Raw genomic sequence first — 26,304 nt, 5'->3', positions numbered from 1 at the left:
ATGCTACAGGACCTGTGGGGACTGGCTGCTCTTGTTGATGTCATTGTAATTGGTTGTGTATAATGTGCTTAATACCCAGAGGTTTCTAAGTGCGGACCCGGGGATGGAACTTGTGCTACTCTGTGTCGTCTTGCTTCCAAGACGAGCGCTTTTCCCCTGAGCTATCCCCCACCAGAGACAAGATGTGCATGAGGAGGCTGGCCATCCATTTGCTCTGCAAGTAGAGGCAGCAGATATCTGTTACGGGGAATGTAATGGCGGTCATTAATAAGAAGTGTGCACGTGCAGACTCGCAATATCGATAACCAGACATGTAGAGCCAGGCCGTGCCAATTGCTTATATATGGAGGCTGACCATCCTGTTTCCTTTGCATATGGAGGCTCCTGGTGTGGTTTCCCATATTTAACGTGACTGCTTTGGCTGTGGAGGCTGTCATAGTCCCCTCCAACATGGCTGCCGACTGGTTCCCAGGCGTGCCAATGTTACGCTGATTTCTAGCCTCCATCCCAGAAGCATAATTAGACGCCCCAGAGACTGCAGTCCACCCCAATGCTCCAATTCCTTCCAGAGCGGACGCTCGTTTACCACCAGTCCCCGTAATTACAGATTGGACTACTTTCCTCTGCTATTGTCCCTTTTCCTTGCTCCAATTTTCCCTGACTTGGGTATTTCTATCTTCTCATGCACAAGGCTGTCCTGCTAAGTCTCCGACATACCTACCTGCATTTGCTAAAGAAAAACCTCGAGGATGACATCAGACAACCAGTTCCCTTCTGACCGAGACTCCGGCTACCCGCGCCGCCCACTTAAACAAAAATTAATACAAATCAACGTCAAGTCATGGTAAACTGAGCGAGATTTACGCTCATCTGCCCATACCTAGATGTGATTGGCTACTGTCTGTCTGTTTGTAGCCAATCACATCGAGGTGTGGAGAGAGTTACTGAAGGGCCAGAAATCATGGAGACTCCACGCTCTTCCCCCGGATACCCAGAGAAGAATGTAAAAGCCCAGGCAAGCATGATATCCGGGTCACCTGGCCTTTCTCTCTCCATTTCCTCGTCTTCGCTGGCTGTGGTTCGCCAATCCTTCCACGCCTTGGCATCCATCACGTAGGGTATCCTAACTGGGGAGTCTGCACTGCCATTCGTCCTTCTGTCAGCCATGCTCCCCGCTCCTTCAAGAATCACTGCAATCATCCTGGAGGTTTTATGCTTTTTCCACCAGCCACTTTCCGATCTTCCCTGGCAAACCTCTTATCCTTCGGTGTTCATAATTCCCACTTTTCGTCACAGTGGATAACCGGAAGGACGGACCTTACCTCTAAGCGATCATCTCGACTCACAGGAAGTCAGGGAAGGCCGGTTGATGAAAGCTGTTGCTGGGAAGGTGGGGACTAGAATTGACTGGTAGTGGATATGTTGAGGCTGCCAATAATGGTAACCGGACACATGGAGGCTGGCCATTAACTATTCTTGTCCATGTGAAGGCGGCCATCATTAATCTTCTTCACACTTCAACTCTACCATTAAAAAACTGAACATTATTTGCTGTCACTAATTAGAAGATGGATTTTTTACCGTTTGAAAGGGCAATGGCGATCAGTCCACTATTGAGCCAGTCAATACATTTTGCGAGTCCCCGGGATTTAAAACGACCAGAATGAACGATCACCAGATCCGATGTGTCACGATGATAGAGAAGTAATCAATGTTATGGTTAATTTCAATAAAAGAAGCACAGTCATGAATCACAGAGCACTGACCAGAACCATAGGTTATTGTAACAAAGACAATCAATCACTGATCAAAAAATTGTCTGTTTCCATGGGAGCGAATCACTGTCTACCAATTAGTAGGGTGAAATGACCAAGCCATACACAATAGCCAGGCACCAACCAATGAGCCTACGCCGTCTAATAACGCGGAACATCAATCACAGAAGCTGGATGGTGTCCTTGCTCAACCACACAAAAACAGTCAACAACCAAGTGAATTATGGATGCAACACATGAAGCACAGACCTGGATCTTGATGGGCCAGGAGAAATTGCTGACGTAGACATAGAAGGTGATATTTGGGTTGCTGCGAAAGTTGAACTTTTCACATGAGAAGCTGTCTCTGTATTCCTTGATAGCGGCCTTCGACACAACCGGTATTTCTTCTCCAGATATAGTACCAGCTAGAACAACAACAAAAAAAAGCAAATGTTACGTTTTCATGGTGTTACGTTTTCATGGCTTCCAGGAACTCACAAGGGATTGTACGATCACCCAATATTTCTAAAGGAAGTAGGGCAGGCAGTGTAAATAAAGGCAAACGAGACAAATACTTTGCAAATACTCACCAGTACTTACCAACTAAAATGAGCAACTCAGTCTTGAAATATTAATGATTGTAGCCCAACAACTACCCAAATGGACGTGCTTCTTGTTACATGATTTCTTTTAGGGGGTCCCCACCTAAACCCCAATTACCCACCCCTAAAACCCCCCCCCAACCGTATCCTCACAAGATTTAACCCTTTACCCGACCCCGCATACATTTTCATTATATTTTTCGTTAGAAAAGATTCGATATATATGCATTCCTCATAACATTTTAATTATAAAGGCTGTATACCGATACCATATATATTAGGACCAGAGACATCAGATTACCTTCGCTTCTTAGTGCATTTTTCACAGCTTTTAAAAAAAAAATGGGTGGGGCAGCCTCCCTGCCCCCTTATTCCTATCCTACGACCCTCCACCCTCTCCCACGGAGCTAAAAAATCAAAAGAAAATGTAGTATACCCCATGCCCCCTTAAAGAAATGCCGCAAAAAGGGCTGAAAAATGGCCGTCTCACCAGATGTGGTCAAACTGCTGCGACCGGGTGTCTGGGTCCCGTACAATAGACCTCATATAGTGCTTATGCGAAGGCGACTTTAATTCAATGTGAATCCCTGAGAACTTCCTAGCCTATCTAAGTGAAGCAATGGTCCCTCTAAACAGAGGGAGTCCACCCGCTTACCACAAAACCATATAAGGACATTCAAAACACGCATCGCAAAGACGATTCATGCAGCGTGGTACATGTTCTCCGCAAAGTCAAGCTTTTTTTTTCCATTCCCAGAGTTTTAGAAAAGCTGTCTAAGCCCTGGCCATCTCCCAGCTGGATGGAGGGAACGCCCTACTCGTAGGAGACCCGGATGGCATTTGCCCCCCCACCCTCCCAGAAAACAGTCTAGAATGCATCATCAGAGGACTATTAAATGTGACCACATCACGCTCTCCTTAAGGCGCTTCACTGGCTGCCCCTTCAAGCACATGTGGGCAAGAGTGCATTTCTCTGCTGTAAAGCTGTCATAACCAACACATCTTCCTACCTGGCCCAGAATATCAGCATTTCTCGAGGCCAGTTCCCTGCCGGAAGTTGCAACACCGTGAGGCTTGACACAAAGAACAGCAGAAGGAACAACAACTGAATGCATGCCTTTTCCTGCTATGCACCCTGCCTCGACACTCTAGCACCCTGCCTCTGGAACAATTTTTACCAACACAGATAAGACTACACTCTAGCACCCTGCCTCCGGAACAATTTACCAACACAGATAAGACTACACTCTAGGACCCTTCCCCTGCCTCCGGAACAATTTACCAACACAGATGAGACTACACTCTAGGACCCTGCCTCTGGAACAATTTACCAACACAGATGAGACTACACTCTAGGACCCTGCCTCTGGAACAATTTACCAACACAGATAAGACTACACTCTAGGACCCGGCCTCTGGAACAATTTACCACCACAGATAAGACTACACTCTAGGACTCTGCCTCTGGAACAATTTACCAACACAGATAAGACTACACTCTAGCACCCTTTCTCTGGAACAATTTACCAACACAGATAAGACTACACTTTAGGACCCTGCCTCTGGAACAATTTACCAACACAGATAAGACTACACTCTAGGACCCTGCCCCTGGAACAATTTACCAACACAGATAAGACTACATTCTAGGACCCTGCCTCTGGAACAATTTACCAGCACAGTTAAGACTACACTCGATAAGACTACCCACTGGAACAATTTACCAACACAGATAAGTCTACACTCTAGGACCCTTCCTCTGGGACAATTTACCAGCACAGATATGACTACACTCGATAAGACTACCCTCTGGAACAATTTACCAACACAGATAAGACTACACTCTAGCACCCTGCCTCTGGAACAATTTACCAGCACAGATAAGACTACACTCGATAAGACTACCCTCTGGAAAAATTTACCAACACAGATAAGCCTACACTCTAGATCCCTGCCCCTATAACAATTTACCAACACAGATAAGACTACACTCTACGACTCTGCCTCTGGAACAATTTACCAACACAGATAAGACTACACTCTAGGACCCTGCCTCTGGAACAATTTACCAACACGGATAAGATAACACTCTAGGACCCTGCCTCTGGAACAATTTACCAACACAGATAAGATTACACTCTAGGACCCTGCCTCTGGAACAATGTACCAACACAGATAAGACTACACTCTAGGACCCTGCCTCTGGAACAATGTACTAACACGGATAAGATAACACTCTAGGACCCTGCCTCTGGAACAATTTACCAACACAGATAAGACTACACTCTAGGACCCTTTCTCTGGAACAATTTACCAACACAGATAAGACTACACTTTAGGACCCTGCCTCTGGAACAATTTACCAACACAGATAAGACTACACTCTAGGACCCTGCCCCTGGAACAATTTACCAACACAGATAAGACTACATTCTAGGACCCTGCCTCTGGAACAATTTACCAGCACAGTTAAGACTACACTCGATAAGACTACCCACTGGAACAATTTACCAACACAGATAAGTCTACACTCTAGCACCCTGCCTCTGGAACAATTTACCAGCACAGATAAGACTACACTCGATAAGACTACCCTCTGGAACAATTTACCAACACAGATAAGCCTACACTCTTGATCCCTGCCCCTGTAACAATTTACCAACACAGATAAGACTACACTCTACGACTCTGCCTCCGGAACAATTTACCAACACAGATAAGACTACACTCTAGGACCCTGCCTCTGGAACAATTTACCAACACAGATAAGATTACACTCTAGGACCCTGCCTCTGGAACAATGTACCAACACAGATAAGACTACACTCTAGGACCCTGCCTCTGGAACAATGTAGTAACACGGATAAGATAACACTCTAGGACCCTGCCTCTAGAACAATTTACCAACACAGATAAGATTACACTCTAGGACCCTGCCTCTCGAACAATTTACCAACACAGATTCGACTACACTCTAGGACCCTGTCTCTGGAACAATTTACCAACACAGATAAGACTACACTCTAGGACCCTGCCTCTGGAACAATTTACCAACACAGATAAGACTACACTCTAGGACTCTGCATCTGGAACAATTTACCAACACAGATAAGACTACACTCTAGCACCCTGCCTCCGGAACAATTTACCAACACAGATAAGACTACACTCTAGGACCCTGCCTCCGGAACAATTTACCAACACAGATAAGACTACACTCTAGGACTCTGCCTCTGGAACAATTTACCAACACAGATAAGACTACACTCTAGCACCCTGCCTCCGGAACAATTTACCAACACAGATAAGACTACACTCTAGGACTCTGCCTCTGGAACAATTTACCAACACAGATAAGACTACACTCTAGCACCCTGCCTCCGGAACAATTTACCAACACAGATACGACTACACTCTAGGACCCTGCCTCTGGAACAATTTACCAACACAGATAAGACGACACTCTAGGACCCTGCCTCTGGAACAATGTATCAACACAGATAAGACTACACTCTAGGACCCTGCCTCTGGAACAATTTACCAACACAGATAAGACTACACTCTAGGACCCTTTCTCTGGAACAATTTACCAACACAGATAAGACTACACTTTAGGACCCTGCCTCTGGAACAATTTACCAACACAGATAAGACTACACTCTAGGACCCTGCCCCTGGAACAATTTAGCAACACAGATAAGACTACACTCTAGGACCCTGCCTCTGGAACAATTTATCAGCACAGATAAGACTACACTCGATAAGACTACCCACTGGAACAATTTACCAACACAGATAAAATCACACTCTAGGACCCTGCCTCTGGAACAATGTACCAACACAGATAAGACTACACTCTAGGACCCTGCCTCTGGAACAATGTACTAACACGGATGAGACTACACTCTAGGACCCTTCCTCTGGAACAATTTACCAGCACAGATAAGACTACACTTGATAGGACTACCCTCTGGAACAATTTACCAACACAGATAAGACTACACTCTAGCACCCTGCCTCTGGAACAATTTACCAGCACAGATAAGACTACACTCGATAAGACTACCCTCTGGAACAATTTACCAACACAGATAAGCCTACACTCTAGATCCCTGCCCCTGTAACAATTTACCAACACAGATAAGACTACACTCTACGACTCTGCCTCTGGAACAATTTACCAACACAGATAAGACTACACTCTACGACTCTGCCTCTGGAACAATTTACCAACACAGATAAGATTACACTCTAGGGCCCTGCCTCTGGAACAATTTACCAACACAGAGAAGACTAAACTCTAGGACCCTGCCTCTGGAACAATTTACCAACACGGATAAGATAACACTCTATAACCCTGCCTCTGGAACAATTTACCAACACAGATAAGATTACACTCTAGGACCCTGCCTCTGGACAATGTACCAACACAGATAAGACTACCCTCTAGAAAGGATTCATCAAACAATATCTCCACCATCGAAGGTTGATCGACTCCTCCCTAAATCCCACACTCTGGCACTCCCCCACTCTTTCACCTGCTCCCCATCCACCCTAATTACCCCAAATCTCTTACGTGTGTCCTCTATGTTGACCGCTCTGATATGTCCCAGATAGTTTTGCGCTTTAGAAATCCAACACATACATGTATACATACATACATACAGTGGCAGGTTCTGGGAGTGGACAACAACCCTTCATAACCTAGGATGGGTGGCCTACCAGGGCGAATGCCAGAGCCGATCCTACCACAAAGGTGGGGCGAGGGAGTTGGGAGGTCCTCAGTCCCTGAAACCCCTGAATGTGCCTTGAATGATAAGGTTGGTACTACTGTCTATCACCCAATGCCTTTCAAGCCCATTTCTGGCCAGAGTTCTCCCTTATTGCTTACAGGACTGCAAGTTCCAGAATGCCATGCAGAGGCAAGCAAACAGAACGAATAGCTAAAGCCCATGCACCTCTGCTGACAAGCAGCCTACAGGATATGGAAAACACATGCTACTTACTAACACAATGTCGGACAAGAACACCGAACACACACCAATTGATGACTGCTGGAGCCACACAACAACCCCTGCATGGAAAAGCATGTGGCTAAGAGGAGTTTATGAAATATTAACTTATGTTGGCTCGGGGGTTTCGTCCACAGAGACAGAATGGAAAAGACCTACCCAACCAAAAGTCCAAAATAAGGTACTACCAAATCTACCTTCTAAAAGTTCGACTTTTGGTTGGGTAGGTCTTTTCAATTCGGTCTAGGGCTGCGGGGGCTACCACCCAACCCCCACTTACTATACTGTGAGCAGGGGTTGTGGGAGTATACCCCGCATCTGTCCCGCAGTCCCCCAATGAAAAAACAAAAAAAGGGCTACAGGGCTGCCCCCGCGCTACCGCCCGCTCACTATACTTTCCAGTATAGTGAGCTGGGGTTGCCAAAAAAAAAAAAAAAAGGCTCTGGGCGCTGCAGGGGCGTCCCCCGCAACACCTGCTCACCATACCATATAGTATAGTGATCGGGGGTTGCGCGGGGAAACCCACCTCCCCCCACAGATGACATGAAATTAAAAAAAGGAAAGGACCCTGCAGCACTGGTTCCCGATCACGGAAATGAAAGGGAACCAGTGTCGCAGGGACCAGCAAGTCAGAGGCAAGGTAAGTAGGGGGATGGGGGCGAGGGTGTTTTGGGGGTGTGGGTGGGGGTGTGGGCGGGGGTTTGGCCAAGGCTGAAATGTTCAGGGGAGAAAGGACCGAAGTTATCTTCGGTCTTTTCTCCCTCGAACATTTTTACCTCGGTCATTCAACCCCAAACCGGCTTGGGGAGGGGTGTGGGATTAGATTGGCCCTTAGAGTGAGTTCATTCACAGAACCAATGGAAGGGGGGATGAGGGGGGGGGGGAATGGAGGGAACATGAAGTCACAGGTATAAAAGCCAACGTGAAAGGTGTGGAAGTGGGGCGAGCGACCACGAGGACGGCGGCAGGTGGAGCAGATTGCTGAGGAGTCTGTGGCGGTGGTGGGTACGTTTACAGATACGTTATTGACTGCGAGAGAGAGTGGTACCAAGGTTTGAAACTGCAGGGAGCTACTTAGCTCCTGGTTATAGCTCCGGAGAGCATGGTTGGCTTGACACCAGGCACTACATGCGACTCCTATGCCATCTGAGCATAACTGAGTGTTTGGGAATGTGCATGATGAAGTATTGGGATACATTTAAAGACATGTATGGCACAATGAGTGATACATAATCGAAATAAATTCATGAGTTGCGCCTCACATGGAAGTTAGCACGCTAGGTACTAGCTCCTCGTTCTCAAGTGTTAGCTCCTACTCACTCTGCGATGACAGATACCAGAAGCTGCTTTTAGCTCCTGCTCATCAAATCCTTATTTCTATCCCTGTGCGTCCGAATTGAAAGAGTGAAGCTGTGACTGTGAGAGTGGCGGTGTCCAGACTAAGTGTGAGAGGACCGTGTGTGAGGAAGTAAGTGTTAGGAAGGAGGGGTGTGGGAGATAGGGGACGGAGACAGGGACATTAAAGGAGAGTAGGGGAGGGTAGTTGGAGTAGACAGCAGTGGAGACAGGAGGGAGTAGCGGGTGGAGTAGGGGAAGAAGGACAGCGAGTAGGAGTAGCTAAGTAAAGGGCTGAACTGAAAGAGTGAAGCTGTGACTGTGAGAGTGGCGGTGTCCAGACTAAGTGTGAGAGGACCGTGTGTGAGGAAGTAAGTGTTAGGAAGGAGGGGTGTGGGAGATAGGGGACGGAGACAGGGACATTAAAGGAGAGTAGGGGAGGGTAGTTGGAGTAGACAGCAGTGGAGACAGGAGGGAGTAGCGGGTGGAGTAGGGGAAGAAGGACAGCGAGTAGGAGTAGCTAAGTAAAGGGCAGATTGGAGAGAGGAGGGAGCAATCAGTGGAGGGAATATAGTGAGAGAGAAAGGGAGAGGAGATTGGGGAGACAGATAGATAGAGAGACAGAGAGAAGGGACCTAGGAAGATCAGAGGTAGGGAGAGAGAGAGAGAAGCAGGAGGTATGTGGAGAATGGGAAGTGGAGCAAGGAGCTGTGAGATCAAGGAGAGGAGTGAGAGAGCGAGAGGGAGAGACTATGCGGAAGAGCATCTCTTAAAGGAACAATCTGGAATCATACCGAGGTGATCCTGGGAGAGCGCTAGGGTAGGGAACCCTTAGGGAGCTTAGGCTAGACTACATAATAGGGGTTGCCAATCTCTCGTCTGCACATTGCAGTGGGTCTTAGGGAAGCCCGGGTTAGGGTAGTGCGAGTCGACGGAGGATTGAGGGACCAGTCAGGGAATCCCCTTTTGCTCCGACTGTACAAATCATACGAAGGTGTGGTGTTATCACAAAAAATAGGTAAGGCTGAGAAAAACAGGCAAAATAAAAATTAAACAAACAAATATCAAAAGAAAAGAAGTGAAAGCAGCAAAGTGAACAACTGCCTGAGAGAGGGGGAATTAGAATTTCGATAAAAGAGTGATACGTAGCACAAACTGGCAACAGCGTAGGTGGCAGTGACATTCTTCATGTGATCTGTCGTGTAGTCAATATCACCACCAATCAGGTCATTGAGGATGCCATTTAAGCAATCATGCCACATTCTGAGGGGATTAACGGGGGGTCATAACCCTTGACCCAAGAATTTAGTCCAAAGCAAGGGCCTTTTAACGAGGGCCAAGGGAAGTTACCATCTGAATGGCACAAGGAAAGGTTCATTGTTACTACCCAAAGAGGGAAGAATATTCTGTTTAAACAAGGAAAGACAAAGGACAAACATTGAAATGTCGGGACACAAAACATACCAGACATTGGTCCTCATTACAAGATTGGCAGTGTGGTAAAAACCTGTGACAATGCAGTAGTAACAGAGTTACCACTGCATTCCGGTGGCATTACCACACCGCCAAACTACAAGTTTGGAGGTAAGGCAGAGGACACATCTCCAGCAGAATGCTGGAGGTAATTCCTCCGACTTACCGCCCAGAAATAGCAAAATCGGCGGTATTACCGCCAGAATCCCCATGGAGGCCAATGGGCTTCAATTAATGTGGAGTAACATCACCTACTACCATGTTATCAAGTAATAATACCACTGGTGGTAATACCCCTGATGGGAATTTTGGTGGACCAAGTGGTGGTAACTGTAATAGGTTTGGTGGTATCTCAGTGGTATTACAGCACAGATGCCACGAAACTCAGAATAAGGCTGTTTTATTACCCCACTGCCATTGCAATGGAAACACAAATATTGCAATGTTCTAATTAAGCATTATAGACCCATTCTGAGGGCCATAATGGGTGCTACGGGCCGTGAAGATTCAGTAAAAGGCCTGCGCGCAGTGAGGGAGTTTACTAATTTTTGCAGGCCCATAACGCTCACTAAGGTCCGGGGCCCTAGTCTATGAAGCTATTATAACACGTGTTGCCCTTGAAAGCACAAGTGCACGCAAATTAATGGTTGTCCATGAATTGATCGAATAAGAAATGTCAGAGGGAGAAAACACCGAAAGTAATTTCAACGAAAATGACTTTCGTTCTTTTCTCCCACAGACATTTCTGGTAATCCAAACCCCCGCCCAACCTCTTATTTAGCTTCTGGCGACACACTTTGCTGTGTGCCGTCGTCGACTCCTCCCTCCCTCTGAGACCCGGGTTCCCTTCACTTACGTGAAGGGGAACCGGCGCCGCAGGATATTTTGTTTGTTACTTTAGTATTTTGGTTGCAGATATTGTAGTGAACAAGTGTGCGGTGGACACCCCCACAACCACTGCTTACTTTGTTCAATATAATTGCACCGTTTGGTAGATTTGTTCGAAATGTTTGGCTGTACGTAATTAAATTCGAACAAATCTACCAATAGTTTCTTTTCTGGTGTTTTTCTACGGATCCCTAAATTAATAGGCCGACTGCCAATTCCCCGAAACAGTCTGGTGGATTTATTACACAAATCTGCCTGGGCAGTTGCAGGGATGTGGCTAGGAGTACACATCTTGCTGCCAGTAGCAATGAAATCTAGTGTTATGAACAATCTGCCGGCTTTATTAACCATTTGATGGGCTAAACTGGTTCATGTTACACCATCCAATATACAACTTGCAATTAATTTCATAAACACTCTATACTGTAAGGTATTTGATGTGTTTTCTTTAATGCTTGCAGATATTCAAGCATACGCTCATTTGATTTGTACATATATAGAATTTCCAAGGAACTAAAGGGTATGGAAAAAGCACCCAGCCAGCAAAAACAGTCTACATCCAAACGGATGCAAATAGTCCCAAAACAATGGCATATGAAATAAAGCAATGACTCAAGCAGATAAATCCACCACACATTGTTTCGACTCCCACCGTCCTCGGGCAGCACTATCTCACTGACTGCTGACCGTACAGTGCTACTTTCTATAATGAAAAAATAAAAAAAATTGGGCCTCATTCCGAGACCAGCAGTAACCCTGTAGGTGCCGGCGTCTGACCTCCCGGTGCCACTGGCTCATTCTGAGTCCGGCAGCCGGGAAGTCAGGCGCCGGTATATTTGTTAGTCCCCATTCCCATAGAGTCTGGTAGGACTCCATGGGAGTGGGGACATGGGAGCTTACCGGCAGCTTTGTTTCCGGACCGGCAAACTTATAATGAGGCCAATTGATTGCAGTTTTGTCTGGTTCATTGAAAAGAACTGCAAGTTACTTAATTTCTTCGACTCATTCCTGACGTTTCTGCCAGCAGCAATTTGCATGACGGGATTTGTAGGCTCTATTCTCAAAACGGCATGATCCACAGTGGGGGTTCACAACTTTTTACTCCATGGAGAAGTATTTATATTATACAAAAAGAAGTTTAATAATTCAAAAGTGCCTATCAGAAAGGATATCCTAACTAGCAAACAATAACATACCATATTATTTCATTAACATATACTTACATTTTATTACTCACATGTAGTGAAAATTCTCAATAAAAACAATCATAAAAAATGATCATATCATATAAAACAATTACAAAAGTAAAAAAGCAACACAAGTATATCTGTATAAGTGGGTCCTAATGGTACGATTTTTCTAAGGTCAATACAGTGTCAACAATTCACACTCAGATCCTTAAGCCACAGAAGAATATGGCTGTTTCATATTCTTTGATGTATTCAATAGGTTCCCAACTTGCACAAGTTTCTGTCCCTTAGGCACACAGAATGTAGGACATTCTTTAGGGGTATAAAATGTCTTGTGTCGATTGTATTAAAAAAAAGCTTCTAACTTTGAGGGGATAACCTCTCTGTCTCGTGGGATAATTGTCCCGGAGTCTCTTAAACCTTTAAATTGGTTTATAAATGGCAGCTTCCAATTGATTGCGGAAATATTGCCTTTGTTTTCCTCTAGCTCCCAACCCAATATTGTCTGGGTCTTCAATTTTCCGCTTATTGTAAAACACCTACTGGGTGTTGCTGGTCTAAAGACACCCAAAATAGTTCAGGAATAATACTTGTTGGTGTTTGCATATGAAAATGGTTTTCTCCACTCTACTCTTCTAATCTTCCCAGTGGAGTAGTATGCACTACAGGCAAAACCACTCTTCTTAAGGTCTATCCAGCATGGGCTTTTCTTTAGTTGTAAGCCACACTTTCTTTAAATGGAACTCCTGTTTAACAGCACGAAAAACCTTTGGAAAAAGGATTTGTAGGCTGCCATTTCTAATCACAAACACGGAACTACATATCTCAAAAAGCAACTTCCAGGAAATGTGCAACTGGGATAGAGATAGGAAGCAGTTGTGAGCACTGTTCAAATAAGTAGTGTCACTGATGTTCGGTCCACCCGGATGCACTGATTTCTTATGGAAATCCAGCACACTCACGCGTGCAGCAATTCTAACTTTGAAGCAAATTTCGCTAGAGGAAACTGCAGGAACGTTACAAAAAGATGTATAATGAATTACCCAGAAATGCAAGTTATTTGGGTATCCAGTCATTTTATCATTATCATAACAGAGCAGACAATAACAATGACAAACACTGAAAAGATTAAATATATATATAAAGGTTAGTGGTGTAAGGGGTGAAAATGGGTCGGGATGGGGTTAGGGTGGCGTTATAAGGGTGGAAAAGAGGGGGATTGAGGGGACCCCTCCCCCAAATTAAAAAAACAAAACAAATCAATGTTTTTTGGTGTTTTGACCGCAATTAAATGTACCACTTTGTAATTGTGGTCGGTAAAACCACATATAACCGTTAGTGCATTCATATGTGCCGAGAGGATGCCAAACTTTAACATATAACTAATAACAGTTATCAACCACATTGAGATTTATAACCAGGGTATGTTGAGAATGATTGTTAAGCGTGCTGCATTTGGCTGTCCATTCAAAAAAGCTAAGAACCCTGAATGTACACGCACATCACACAGGCACCCAACTTAGCATGGACTACCCGGCGCTCACGGTTGTTCGGCCAGCTGAGTTCAACATATGACAACAGTGAGGATGCGGAACAAATCTGTTCAAAAAGGAGAATTTTTTATAAGGTTTAGAGGGCATCCACCAAATAAAATGGGGTTTGCTTTGCAATTGGCTCTGGATAAGACTTGGATGCCGCCTTCAACCCCCTACAGGGAAGGCTGACTTCCCATCTTTCAGGGGAGTCTGGGAGTCCTCAGGGGCTGCATCGTCTGAAATCAATAACCAACAAAACAACAACACCCCCATCTAAAGGCCGGCATTCCCAGAAGCCACTGGCAGGTGTGTCAATATCCAGGTCTGGTGGTGTGGTATGAAAACATGTCTCCAAACAGATGAGCAGGAAACCCAAAGCATACTATCCAGTAGGATGCATGAAGCGCCTTCTAATCTATTTTCCCTTCCAGGCAATAGAAGAAGGCAATATGAGCAGTGATGACAAGGACAGTGGTAGTCAGAGCAGGAACAGCAATGAAAAAAATCAGGAGGCAGGAAGTAGTTGAAAGGAGTTCAATTGGAAGATCTAAGAGGAAGTAAGATCTCTACATGTTTGCTTTACGAAACATGTAGAGATCAGCACCTGCTGGACTAAAAGGGTATTGCAACCTGTGAACAAATCATTTATTCTGTTATGTTATGTTATGTTACTTGGCATTTATATAGCGCCTTATGTATTATTAGTATGATCTCAAAGCGTTGGTAGGTTGAACGCCCTCGGGAACCGCAGTTCAGTCAGTAGAGAGAGAGTGTGGTATGGTGCGTGGGCGCACCGGATATGTGTGCAGCTGGTGTGGTTGTTGCATGAAAGCTGCTTCTTAGCGGTAGGTGTGGTGCTGAGGAAATCAGTTGGATGTGTTCAGTCTGGAGTGTGGACACCCAGACTGAGTTCTGGCTGCGTTAGGCCTAAAGAGACGCTTAACACAACGGCCAGTAGTACAAACAGTGAGAAAAAGGGGGCTATGAGGCTTTCCCCAACTTCAGGGGAAACAGTAACAAGGCGGCAGGTGGGGAAGTGGGTACTGTGGGAAAAGGGGGCATGCACGCGGCTTGTAAAAAGGAGGCGCATAAGATAGATTTGTAAAAAATGGCAGCTGGGGAGGCACTATACAACCCATCAAAATACCAGCAATTTGTATCTGTTTTTTGATGTGCAGATTTTAGAATGGAGCTTCTTAATGAAAACTGTGAAAATTGTCATGTTGGCAATTACAATAGAAACTCATTCAAATTCTGCTTAAAAATGACAAATAAATGCAGGTTATGTCTCAAAAAAGGATTATGTCATCACGGCATGGCCCGAAATTCTGACGACGAAAATGTTGAATACGAAAATCAAGCCACGTACATGCATCACGTTTTCCTGCATCCCCATACCTGCTACCCCTTTACACGCTGTTGTACCTTTTTGCGGCACACTTCTTTTTGTGCCGCCGACTCGCCTCTCTCCTTGCGACGTCCGTTCCCTTTCACTAATGCGCGGGTCAGAACTGGCGCTGCAGGGTCCTTTCTTAATTTCTTTTTTATTTCTACTTTGTCACCCGCTATCCATGTAATGGAAATGGTGGATACCCCAGTAACCCCCGAACCCAATATACCGAACAAGGGGAGCGAAGGACACCCCTGCAACACCCTATCCCCATGTTCAGTATAATGGGATTCAGGATTTTGGGTACTGCCGAAGACGCAGTAAACAAGCATTCGGCATTTTAAGTGCCAGGCTATTATGCAAGCCTATGCAAAAAGGACGAGCATACTCGCCCTTGGCACTTATCACAGCAATGTAGCAATACCAAAATAAGTTCTTCTGCACAAGGACAGGACAGTTGCAATCATTGGTGTAAGTGATGGAGCTGCGTCTTGGCCACCGGCTCCGGAGGCCTATGCTCGGAGACGCCAGAACGGGCCTAAACTTTGTTTCAGATGTCCGGTCCACGACAGCGCACTGCTTTGGCGGTTTTCAGGAACAGGCAAGTTCCAAACACAAGGGCACACCATTTTGAGGTTGATGGCCTGCTTCACCCGATGCTTCAAAGAGGACCTTCGATGCCTAGAACACAGAGAAGGAATTCATGTGCTGCTGTGCCATCCACTGTTCAACCTGCACACACAACATGTATGCTTGAGACATCCACTCCAGGTTAACGCTATGCATGCACCGCGCTACAGCACATCTGATCTGCCCCTGACTTTTAATGAGAATCTGAGGGTGATTTTGCAAAGGAACGTAAGGGGTGTGATGAAGTCTCTTTTGAGGCGTTGGAAGAGAAGGACCAGAAGGCAGAGGCGTTGCTATCGTGGAACGGGGTGGTGGGGGGAGCTATAGCCCCAGGTCTTTTGGTTGTAGCCCTGGATAGAAGCTCAGGGGCTACAACCAAAAGGCTAGCTAGCCCCGAGTCCTGACAGTCCCGACATTAGCGCAGCCCCGGATCTTTTGCGGTGAATTGGGGGATCCTTAGAGCCTTTCAGCTCTCCCCAGTTGTTTGCCTGAGAGCAGCAGGAGTCAGTTGTGTAGAAGATCATCATTCAGGTTTCCATGGGGGCCTGAAGCAGTTCAGGGGATGCAATAAAACAAAAACAAAAAGGTTCACACTGGTGCGCTGAGCAAGAGGCTTACGAGCCGGCCCGTGTTGTGCGAGTGCTGTGGAGAGGGCGTGCAGATTGCCAACCGGCTCTCTCTTCTGGTAAGAGACTCCTGGGCAACCCTAGTCAAGGGAAAGTTCAGAGCACCTGCGGATAGCAAGCATGGGATTGCACGAAGGGGGCCAGAGAAAACAAAGCATTAGCCCGAGGGCCGCCATGACATTGCTCTCTGACTCGCCCTCGGACTGCGCAGGTCTAATTACATGATTCGCAACCACAAGGATCAGGAAGTTAGGACATGATAATGATCGGGAAAAGAGAGAAATTGGCAGGAGGTGGAACCAAGCAGGAGACACCGGGACCAACTGGAAGCAGACCGAGCCGATCACAAAGTAACATAAGCCAGTATTAAAAGGACATAGGCAGTGTGATAGGTAGTGTGGGAGGCAGGAGGGAGGGTGGGTGCAGGGGAAGGGAAGCTGAGAAAGACTAAGGTAGGCAGATGGCTGGGTCGTGCAACCAACTCCTAAAGGGGCCTTACTCACAGCCTTCTGGAGTCCTTAACCAAGGTCCTAGCAAGGTCCAGAAGAGATTGAAGAAGAAGGACTACAAGACAGACTTGCGACCAGACACACCAGGAGCAAAAGAAGCACCAGATAATGTAATGCGCGCCAACATAGGTGCAAGGCACTGCAAATGTGAAAACAAAACAGACCACAGCCTGTGCTGGACTCAAGACCACGGGGGCAGGGGACCCATGGTCAGATGCTTTGAGTCGCGCACCTGGGTGAACGAAACAGAAGGTGACCAAGTAGCGACCAAAGAGAATCCAAGAGAGTAGGCTGGCATGCTACAAAGCCCAGCAAGTGCCTTCGGAACTCACCAGGAGGGAGAAACATTCCTGCAACCTTTGCACCGGTAGACCAGGATTGGACACAAGGTCTGCTTAGATCAAGTCCTTGCACTGATTCCGTTGCCGCGTCATCCTGACACTGCTGGACCTCAGCTATGTGTCCCCCCTTTCATGTTGCAGACCCCCCTTTTCCTATAGGTGGTTATCGAGCCCTTCCTTTAGGAATTGCAGAGCGTTGAACCCCATTATCAGCATGTTGACTGCCCAATCACCTCCCTCAAACATTCCAGGAAACGCCCATGTCCATGTGACAATAAGACAGAAGTGACTGCAATGCAGCAAAGGATTGTGGGTGCACAGCTAACACGCCCATACCATGCTTACACTGCTCTGCCCCCTCCAGGTGAATCTGGCTTTAACTCTCACTCTACCAATGACCACAGCCAGACCAGCCTAAAACTGGACTCCAGCACGCTCTGGCCAAGGGAACAGTGACAGTGCGGCTTGCATGACGAGAATCGAGTTTATTTGCGTGACAAACAATTCACTTTCAAATTTCACATTATGAAACTGATCAAACGAAATGCTCAGTAAAGCAACAAGCATTTCGGCTTCAAAGAAAATGCATTGGTTTGCTTGTCCATAAACGCATTTTTCCTCTGAGGTTTAATTTTGCACACTGATTAAAACAGCATTCGCTTAAGGAAATACACTTCTGCCAGGGTGTACCGTCTTCCTTTAGACATTTCATGATGGTACATTTCATTTATAAAACCCTTTCATTTCTTTTGTCACTTAATTATCCATGTTCCGGCTTCACCGGTCCCAAGATCGTGCAGCATGTTAAGTGCAACTTGAGAGCCTTTGGGCTGGAATTTCTTACAAGGTGGGCGCGCTAACATAACAAAGGCTCATGTTTCTACCATTGGCTGAGTTGCAGAAACCATATTTCTCTCAAGCCCAGGCATGCTGCCAAGCGCTCAATGCACCCAACAACTGTAGCGACTCAGTTGTATATGAAACACTCTACTAGACCATGGGGGCCACACTCCACACCTTGTAATCCACAACTCCCATCGACCTCAGCCAGGATGATCAGTGGCGGGGGATCATGGGACTTGTAGGCGCAAACATCTGGAGGGAGACAGGTTGGTCACGACTGCACTATGCGCCGTGCAGACTGCAGCCTGCTCAAAGCGATTAGTACATCTGAGCCCGGTACGCTGGGAGCTCCAGTCCGGAGTAATTATTATAATAATTCTATTTTTAGAACGCGCTTAATACCAAAGAGGTTTTGTAAGCACGGACCTGGGATTCGAGCCTGTGCTCTGCGTTGTCTTGCTTCCAAGACGAGCGCATTGCCACTGAGCTATACTACCAGAGTAGAAGCCTGAGGGTCATGTGAGCTGAGCCGAGAAGGTGTTGAAGGCAGGTTTCAAGGTTCTGTGAGACAGTGAGACAGCTTTCATTTCTCCAAAGTAGCAGTTATGGGTCTTTATCATATCCTATATGATATGATAGGTTATTTATAATGCGCTTAATACCCAGAGGTTTCCAAGCGCGGACCCTGGGATCGAATCTGTGTTGCTCCGAGTCGTCTTGCTTTCAAGGTGAGCACGCTGCCACTGAGCTATCCTCCAGAGACAAGGAGGGTGTTTGGATGGAACAATGTTCGTCTACGGGCTTTGTGTTATACTTTGGATGTGGTCCACAAAGCTGGTTTGTGGAGATGAGGAACACCAAGTGGTATCCCACGGTAAAGGTGATGCGTGAAGTGCTGTGGGGTTGGGTCTATTTGACCTACAACATTTGACCCAATCACATTTGATCTTATTTATTAGACCTTTTTTTCGGTAAAAAATACTGGGGGAGACCCCCTGCAACAACCCCCCCACACTTCCCGTCAACCTAATCTATACCCTTACCCCACCCCTTATATATATATATATATATTTTCAAAAGACCTGGCTGAACGTCAGTTATGCGAGGAGCACTCTCCTTTATACCATGCTTCAATGATCAGTCCGTAACCAGCAAATCCATAATGGCTTCTTTATTAGTTAAAATACAGCATTCTAGCTTCCCAGAAAAGTCATATATATTTAATTACATTTGACCAAAAAAAGGTCAAAAAAATGTGAACAAATGTTGTCATACGTTTGTGGTCAATTATGCTAATACCGTGCTGTGTTGGTGGTTCAAGCAACAATGCAAAGGTTTACCTCGATCACTGAAATTCTTTGAGCATTTGCAGAGAAACTTTGACCCAAAGGGATCAAGATTAGCATTAATGGGATATCACTGTGTATGGCTGGTAACCGGTCACTTCCCAAAGAAATGCTTTTTATAAGAAGGTGACAAAGAGAGATGTGCAGAGATGTGCTCAGTAGATCATCGTGGTCTCCCACAAATACACTTTTCCATTCAGCTGAACCGATTTGGCAGTGAGACAAAGACAGAGCAGAAAACTAAGCAGCATCCAATTTGTTGCAGCAAGAACGGAAATGGTCACTTTTATGGCCAAGGAGGTTCTCATCTGCCATCAGTCCTTGGGCTGGTGTTGCACAGAAGTGAGTACACATACCCCTTGTGTCATTCTTTTTCACATATGTCACTGTAAAGTAGGATACGCGCACATGAGTAGTAGTGGCTGTGGAAGGTGATGGCAAGGTGTGCCTAGGTCATGTGAAGGTGAGCCAGGTCAGGTGGGAGGCATAGTGAGGGCTCAGAAAAAAGCTGTGGGTGCATTGTCACTGCTTGCATGAGGTCCAATGCACACCGTGCAATACCGCGACTCCAGAAGCACAGGAGGGAGCAAGAGTCAGAAGTATTGAGAACATTGACAGAAGTTCTTATGAAGATGGACCTCGGGCCAACACTCCAACAAAGAAAGGAATAGGAGATGATTCAAGTAAAGGTGCACAAGGTGTCTTCTCTGCTCACTCCACTAGGGGGAAGACTGTACGTACTCTAAAGAAGGGCATAACGGTAAATCACAGCCATAAGAATGTGCCTTGATACTCAGGAGTAAGATTAAAGCACTGCCTACAGTAGCTCTGGGCCCAAAGATATGTGAAACCTTAACATGGCACCCTCTATACACACAAGCAAGATTAAAGCACTGCTTACAGTAGCTCTGGTCACAAAGTGATGTCAAGGCCAAAAGAGTGTGTCCTGCATGCTGTGAGGAACCAGGAAGGACATGCGGACAGAGAGGACTCATCGTGATTGGTACACAATAAAGGGGTTGGAAAATATGTCACAGTACCTAATCTAGGAGGTATTTCCCTACCTCAACCAAAACAAAGGGTCTGTCCTGTGTCAAGATGTCCAAAGTAAAAGTGTCCTTTGTTCAAAATCCTATCCTAGTCCTCTCATTCTAAAAGTAACTAAGGTGCTAAAGTTATTGTCTTTGGCTCTGAAAGTGAACAAATGTCCAACTTCAACAAAAAGGTATACATTCAACAAAGGTTCCAACAGGATAATGTTCACAGTTCCAGGGAATGACTCCCCTTTCCCAGGTCATTCTTAACCAAAACAAATGTTCAAAAGAATATAACCCAAGAAGATAACTTACTACTCTTGGTGTAGCAATCCACTCCCGGGGAAATGACTCCTTTCCCCAGGTTTGTTTGTTTGTTTATTTATTTGTAATGCGCGCCAGACCCTGAGGTAACGGGCCCAGCAGGAAAAGAATATGTGAAACTTACAATGCTACAAGAATCTGGGCATTCTTTTCCACATTTAATGCAATTCAAAATCCTAAGGGCATGAGACTTCTTGGGGATTCTCTTTTCAAGATAACATACTTTGGGTGCGGGTCTCAGACTTGCAGAACACCTATTATACTCCCATGCCAGGTTCTCTTTCACCTTCAATGCAACTTAAAATCCTACGCCATGAATCTTCCCTGGGATTCTCTTTTGCAGTTCATTTCACTTGGCTTTGCCTGGCATACTCTCCTGCCAGGACTTGGTCACAGTTCCAAAATGTACGTTCCACCATTTGGTTTCTCCTGGATCACTCCCAATCTTACACAGCATGGTTCACTAGCTTGTCAGGGCTTCTCTCTTCTTATTCACACATTCTCTAAACCATATCTTTGACTTGGCTTCCCTTCGCTTCTTACAAGCCGGTCCTTGACACTTGTTCAACACTGTTCGTCCATTCAATCGCGACACATCATTTCCCTCTAGGCAGTGCAGTTCCCCAATCGCTCTCTATGGACTCACCATGTAATTTGAGTGCTCCTCGTGTCTGTTCTTCCTCCTCACTCGCTGTCTCGGCAGGCATCCAGTTAGCCGGTTGTCCCTTGCACCACCTTCATCTGCTTTTAGCTGCTTCATCTGCCTGCGGGCATTCAACATAGCATTTCCGTCGGCTCGGTCACCATGCTTAGTCTCGGTGAGAGCCATTGTGTTTCCCAGGTTCCCCGGTTTGCCCATTTCCGGGATTCTGAGCAGTGTCAGAATAAAGTGTGAGGTACTCTCTCTCGCGACAGACCCACCTCTGTATTTCTCCACATCACTGCCTTTCGTGTTCTGCTCAGCATCAGCATATGTTACAGAGTGTCTCTCTCTTTGTCTCTCAGCTGTGTTCTCAATAGTCGTCTGTCCAGAAATCCTATTCTAACCTACTTTCTCTCCTTACTCCAAACAACAAAATCATCATTTTGGACCTTGCCCCTAGAAAAGGGATGGCTGCTTGCTTCTGACCATCCACCCCAATTTTCTATTAACCACTAGCTGTCCCTGGCCACGCATTGCTGTTGCTCAGTCTGGTTAAATGGAAAAGAAAGAAAAGAGAAAGTGCACGTTTCTAATGTGTTTAATTTCACAATGCTTGTGGGTAGTTTTTAATAGCTCTGGCGGTTCTCCAAGTTGAGGCAGTTTAATTTTCCCGGTGGCGCAACACATTCCTTTAGTTTCTCCATTAAAATTCAGAGCCTTGCAATAAGGACACACTTCAGTCATGGTGCCGATGAGAACATGCCGGCTCAAACTATAATCATCAGCTGGGTTGCACCGGAATGCAAGGCGATTGTAATCGCGTGATTGCTGAGCACGGAGTCGTGTTTGACGCTGATCTGCTGTTTGTCATTGACGTCTTTCAGCCACTCTCAGCCTGTAGCGTTCATTCTGTTGAGAACGAAGCAGATCTGAAGCTGCAGAACGCGATCGCCATGCTCGCAACTGTGCATCCTGAAGTCTGGCTGCAAGTCACTCTGCTGCTTCCTCGGCACGTATTTGAGCCATTCTAGCGTGTGTTGTTTTACGTCCAACAGATGGCACTGTTTTTCAGAAAAGGCATGTTTTTACCTGTCACAGGTGTGACATCTGTGTATAGTAGGTATATAAAAACACACGTCTATTCGAATGCAACATTGTGTGAAAATTTCAAAGCAATCGGTGAAGAACTTTCTGAGATTTAAGATTTTGAACAAACATTTATATGTTTATTTATATAGATATACCCATGTCAAGGTTTGCAGTCCTAAGTCTCTCTTCCCATTCTGGGGTTCATGGGTTCTCTCCCCACACCGGGGCTAATCGCAACCTTTCCCTCACCCTGGGGCCTCTCGTGTTTCTCCCTGCTGCTGGGCTTTTTACATGTGCTCTTCCCTCTTTGGAGTTTTCCTCACTCTATCGCTCCCCATTCTGGTGATTTTTCTCAGCATCTCTCCCCACTCTGGGGCTTTTTGATCTACTCCCTGCTCTGGGGCTTCTCTGTCTCTTTGGATGTACCATCCACCTGCCACTCCGTGGGAGCGAATGCGTGCCTGTCTGTGCTGGGAGAAGCTATTTGGGAGGCTGGTGCGGTCTTGGCAACACTCCGCTCTCTGTGGAGCCATGTACTCGGCTTCCCTGCTGGAGTCGACATTGGTGGCCGGCTCCTCTTCCTGTGCAGTCTCTGCGTTGGGACTGGTGAGAAGGTTCTCTGTGGGCCCTTTCCTCATCTCTCAAGCCCTCTGTTCTCTCACTCCTCAGCAGGCTGTCTCTGGACACTCTTTGGGAAGGCCCATGCTGCACTCGCCAGGTGCATACTGTGACCTAGTACGTCTACTCCAGCCGGTCACACATCCTTGGTGTACCGAAGCATCTTTGAATTCTGTGGGGTTCACAGATTCTTTGATTTGGCTGGTCCATTAATGGACATGCCTCGAAGAGGCTGTTATTCCTGTGGGGGAGTCTCAACCAGAGTCTTTAACCCACCATCCTTTCACAGAAGAGAAATATCCACAACATATCAGTCTTTGTCCTGCCCAGGGGCAGTCCAGCACCGAAATGCTAAGCAATTCTCCTCTGAACAAGAGTACCAACAGCAACCGCAGACACATGGCTGAGGCCAGTAGAGAGACTCCCAGAACCAACCTGTTTTTCATATTAAAAAGTAACTTTGCGTTTCACCCTAAGTTACTAGGGTAATCCAGACGTGACCCCTTGCTCACTGTTCTTAGAGAGGCACAGCTCCACCTCACTGATGAGGCCCAGCCAGGCCGAAACACGTTGTTGTGTTTTTAATGAATAAAGTTATGTAGACAAGAAAAACACTTTGTAAATTAAAAATACACTTTAAAATATGTATGTACATTATTTATTGCATTTCATTTCTCTGTTGTCTACAGAAAATGTTTGTATAAACCCTGAAAGGAATACATCATCAGAAAACAAACTGTTCAATACAGCACAGTTTGTATTTTTGTGCATTCATAGGTGTCGCATATTGGGCAGGGCCCGAATAACTAAGACTAGACCAAAAGTATAGTATGCATGTATGCAATACTGTGAGGGGAGACTGGGATGTGTGTACGTGTACTTCAAATTTTCCTTTTGGGACTGTCCATATTTAGCCTTTGTAAGGAGGGCATGGTATCAAAGTAAGACAGACGCAAATGATCACAGTTCAAGGGTGTTTATTAAACTGTAAAATGGGTGAGATAAAGCTACGACCATCAAATAATAATAATACAGTCCTAGTGGAGTCTAGTCGAATAACATGGGCCAATCCCAAAAAATCTATTGCCAATTCTTACACTATGTTGCAAAATAATGTGGGATAATGTTCATAAGAAAAGAAAGAAGTGTTCACAAAATGATAAGTCAGGATGCTATGGCCGGGGTCTCTTGCTTCTCTTTGATGCAAAGTCACTTGCTTCAGTGGGGCCGTACAGGCCAAAATAACAAAACAAACAGTTCCTTCTGCTATTCGTCAGATCGGGTGGTTATCCTCCACCTTTGGATCCCCTCAGCTGGGCTCCAATCTTGCTCTCTCTCAACAGACTCCCTCAATCTGCTCAGACCAACCATTCACTGTGCACATCCCTCAGTCGGTTTCATAGTGATCCTCACAATGCTGTTTACTTAGCTTCTTCACAACTTCTCTTTTGACGTCCCTCAGTCGGATTCACTATTATCTTACAATCACAATTGTCGTATTTGTAATATTCAAGTGTCTTTTTAAACAACAACTTTATAGTTAGGTTCCCCTTGTCCGGCCTCAGACTTCTCACAGCACTTTCCAACCTTAAACAAAGACTTCCGAAGGGCGATCACATCTCGCTGGGTCACTCTGTTAGTTTATGACAAGTGCGTGTTTATCCGCACCATTACAGTTTGCACACCGTTTCCCTCTGCCAGGTGAAAAATGCTTGTTCGACAATTCCCTTAGTCAGGTTTACACTTTCCACAGTTCACAATTGTCACAATGTATCAAGGACTTTCGATTGTACAAGGGGTTTGGCTTGACCCTTGCATGATCACCTTGACACGTCATGCCTGCCTTCTCTATGGACTCTTGCCTTGTAGTTTCACTGGGGGTCATTCCGAGGTTGGAGGTAAGAAATTTCCGGCACCGGTAAGGGTGCCGATGCCGGTAATCGCTTAACTCCGTATTCCGAGGTCCCTTTGCGGGTCCTTCCTTACCTCCTGCTTTTAGCAGGAGTTAAGTACGGGACCCGCAAAGGTACTTCGGAGGTAATTACGGTACCATAATTTACGGTGCCGTAATTACCTCCTTCCCCATTCCCATTGAGCCCTATGGGGCAGAAATGGGAATGGGGAAGGGCAAAAGGTGAATGGGGAATAACTGGTCCCTCCAACCCTGGAATGGACCGGTAATTACTCCATTCACCATGCCGGATTTGGGACGGTTTCTGAGTCAACCATGAAGCTAATTACTCCATGGTTAGCTCCAAACCCGGAATGAGGCCCACTATCTTTTACTTCAATACTTTCCATGTTCGGGAGAGGGGTATCAGCCAGAGATCCTTAAATGAGCGCCAACATGGCGTCAGACCACTCTATCTCTGGTACCAAGTTTGTTGACAAAAGATCTGTGTATCTTAATCTTCTTAATGTTGCCACTGCAACTTTGAGCCTAACACAGTCCGGCCCACTATCAGGTTCTTCCCACTCACCGGCTGTGCTGAACTCATTGGCATTTCTGTTGCCGCTGTAGTCAAGGATGGTACTACGATGGCAACCGCTTCTCTCCGCCCTGGCTATCATACGTCACACCATTTTCCAGCTGCAATTCCGGGTCCTATGTTGCTTTTGCCGGAGGCTTTGTGGGTCTGGGTTGAAAAGGGCAAGGACAACTCCCTCCTTGACGTCCTTTCCGATCTTGCCGCCTTTCTCCTCTGTTTGAACTGCCGTCCTGGAATAGCTGCTTGCTCGTGCATTCTGCCTTGGTCTATGTGTGCTCCTCTGCTCCGCCTTTACGATAGTTAATTTCACATCCTTACTGTTCATGGCCTGTAAGAATGTAATTGTATTTTTCCTTGTTCCCTCCATTGCCTTGAAGCGCTTTGATATACATTGTGTATAGGCGCTATATAAATAAACTATCACATCATATCTTCAGTGTCCCACTTCCACTCCCCGAAGATCCCTCATCCAGGTGATCCTCCCGCACTGGTCCACCCCCATGTACTGGATCCAATAGCGATGGCCATGTCCTGGCCACCTGGATGACAGATCCCCGGGGACTAGCTAGTGAGACTCCTTCAGGTTTCCCACACCTTCTAGCACCAGCAAGGCACTGAAACACAAAATAA

The 26,304-nt window shown here is 46.0% G+C and overlaps 1 protein-coding gene across 1 annotated transcript in view; it reads right to left on the bottom strand.

Annotated features, from left to right (window-relative positions):
* The window catches only part of ATRNL1 (attractin like 1), a 2,575,823-nt gene that overhangs the window by 998,100 nt on the left and 1,551,419 nt on the right, over positions 1–26,304 (bottom strand). The window contains exon 24 of the mRNA XM_069611898.1: positions 2,025–2,182. Coding sequence (XP_069467999.1) covers positions 2,025–2,182 — 158 coding nt within the window. The remainder of the gene's footprint in view (positions 1–2,024; positions 2,183–26,304) is intronic.

The sequence above is a fragment of the Ambystoma mexicanum genome, chromosome 8 (genome assembly GCF_040938575.1).
Source record: "Ambystoma mexicanum isolate Mex_15411 chromosome 8, UKY_AmexF1_1, whole genome shotgun sequence".
In the NCBI taxonomy this organism is placed as follows: domain Eukaryota; kingdom Metazoa; phylum Chordata; class Amphibia; order Caudata; family Ambystomatidae; genus Ambystoma; species Ambystoma mexicanum.
This window is presented reverse-complemented; position numbering and strand designations above follow the sequence as displayed.